Source organism: Sinocyclocheilus anshuiensis, unplaced genomic scaffold (assembly GCF_001515605.1).
Source record: "Sinocyclocheilus anshuiensis isolate Anshui unplaced genomic scaffold, SAMN03320099.WGS_v1.1 scaffold375, whole genome shotgun sequence".
In the NCBI taxonomy this organism is placed as follows: domain Eukaryota; kingdom Metazoa; phylum Chordata; class Actinopteri; order Cypriniformes; family Cyprinidae; genus Sinocyclocheilus; species Sinocyclocheilus anshuiensis.
This window is the reverse complement of record NW_015549594.1, coordinates 352030-354451: the sequence shown is the minus strand read 5'-3', so window position 1 is coordinate 354451 and position 2422 is coordinate 352030. Positions and strand designations below refer to the sequence as shown.

The 2422-nt window shown below is 34.3% G+C and overlaps 1 protein-coding gene across 3 annotated transcripts in view; it reads right to left on the bottom strand.

Annotated features, from left to right (window-relative positions):
- Positions 1 to 2422, bottom strand: part of astn1 (astrotactin 1) — a 267140-nt gene that overhangs the window by 128229 nt on the left and 136489 nt on the right. For all 3 annotated transcript variants that reach the window (XM_016446854.1, XM_016446855.1, XM_016446856.1), the window contains one exon: positions 1144 to 1338. In XM_016446854.1, coding sequence (XP_016302340.1) covers positions 1144 to 1338 — 195 coding nt within the window. The remainder of the gene's footprint in view (positions 1 to 1143; positions 1339 to 2422) is intronic.

The following is a 2422-nucleotide window of genomic DNA, read 5'->3' as shown; positions in this document are numbered from 1 at the left end:
TTTTTGGGGGGGGGGGGGGGGATACAAGAAAAGTCAATGGGGTTTTCAGCGTTCTTCCTTTTATGTATTTATTTTAATTATTTTAATTTATTTATTTTATTTTTCGTTTATTTAATTCGGGGTGTTCCACAAAAGAAAGAAGTGCACACAGGTTTCGAATGACATGAGGGTAAGTAGATGGTGACAGAATTTTCATTTTTGGGTGAACTATCCCTTTTAACTTTACTAAATATAAACTGTTTGTTAGCCTATGTGGAGTTAAATTATTCTCTAAAACAGATGGTTTCAAATAATTATATAGTTATGCACCAAGTTGTTTGGCTAAATGAATAAATAAATAATTCTACATTAAGAGTTACAGGCTAATACAATAAAATACTTGGTGGAAAGAATTCAATTCACTTTGATTGCTAGCATAGATATTGTTCCAAAGCAGCTTGAAAACAAATGTTGGCAGTTCCAACAACAATAAATCCCTAGCATTTAGTAGGTGAGAAAGAAACTTTGGACAAGCCATGAATCGATTAAAAGTGAAGGCCATCTTCTTGCGCTGGCACGTATTAAACATATTTATACGTCATACTGGTAAAGGCATACATAAATATTACATCTAAATAGTTTATAGTGATTATCGATTAATAGAATATTTAGTGAGTATTAGAGTTTTATCATATTAGTATTTCCACCATTATAAAAAAAGCCATATGGCACTTTCAGTCAGAGACGTGCCAGGGCGGGTAGAGCACATGCTACGACTTGTAATTTCCTGATCCTATCCTTCTCTGTTTTCCTTATCATATCCTGTCACCTCACCACTGTCCTGTCAATATAACTGGCAAAAGCTCCAAAATAAAATAAATAAGCCAGTGGAGGATATGTGTTATGGTTAACAGTTCAACTCCACTTTCCAAACAAGCTAAACAACACCCCTTAAGCCTGTTAAGATCACTGTAACAGCAGGCTCCAGTGACGTATAACTCATATTTCTGAACTGCACAAAGGAATTTTTGATTTAATAAATCCAAGAGAAAGATAAAGATGAAATTCAATACCACATTCCACATTATCAGCACAATATGGCTATTAAAAACGGGGTGGGAAAAGTAATGTCATCCTTCAATCAAGCATATTGTAAAACATCACCTGAAGGAAGCCTTAAGGACCTGTCCTGATGTAATCTCTTTGGTGTGGTTATTGTAGCCGTAGAAGAGGTCCCCAAACACAGTCTGGTTGGCTGGGATGTCAGCTGTGTCCCCACAGTCCACTCCCTCAGTGCAGGCTTCTGACAGTGGCTGACATGAGCGGCCGTCTGCTCCTCTCTTATAATCTTCAATACATCTACAAACATATGGCAATGAGAAAAGGATATGAGCTAGAGGAAGAGAGGGAAGGAGAGTATGTCTGCCAGTGTAAGATAATGCTTGCCACTATCAGTCAAGATACACCAAATTATTCTTTATGATACTTTTTTCATCATTTTAGAAAATTGGTAAAGTCATCAAAAACTATAAAATCATACAAATGAGAATATGGGAACTATTCAGTGACCAACAAATGTCAATTAGGCTTCTTCTAACATCCGGTATACAGTACATTGTCAATAAAGCAGGTCACATTAATTTATTGTTGACCTGACTGTACACAATACTGGTGATGAGTGATTTGCCATTATTTATTTATTTTTTTTAAATAAATTTAGAAATAAAAATGAGATCATGTTGTAATGAAATTAACTCATTTGTAAGGGAATTAATTTTTATTATTTATTTCAGGTTTTGAGAGGACTAGGATCTGAAGATTCGAATTCAACCTGATTAGAACTGATTCCAAATTTGATAGTTTACACTTTAAATCAAGGGTCGTCCAGCGAGCCGGTGATTCTTAGTATATTTTAACAATTTGAATATCTGTATTCTCCCTGGCCACGGGTTAATACATGTTTTGATAAGTTATAAGCTATTATAGTAATTATTATGAGTAAGCTACGAGCTAGGCAGCAAGGGATCTTTGGCAAAAGTTTGTGATTGTTTCATGTGTGACTCAATAGTGTAAGTGGGTCCGTTCGAAGACAGAGATCCTACAATGTTTATATATTATGCATTATATATGCCTATATTGAATTAGGATTATGGGCTATTATGAATTAAATGAATCAGTTATCAATTGAAATCAAATCATGCTTTTAAATTAACTAATTAATATATGTAACGTGTAACCATGAATATGCATTACGATATGCATTGTAAAAAAATGAGTTTTCGAAGTTGTAAATAAAACAAAAAGAAAATACTATTTCAGCATTTCAAAATGTCACGCTCAATTCAATGAGATACTTGCTATTTATTTGGTTCTGTCAGGACCACTATCGTCAAAGATGATTGACAATTAGCATACAGTTTGGATTGGCGGTATGGTTCCGTTC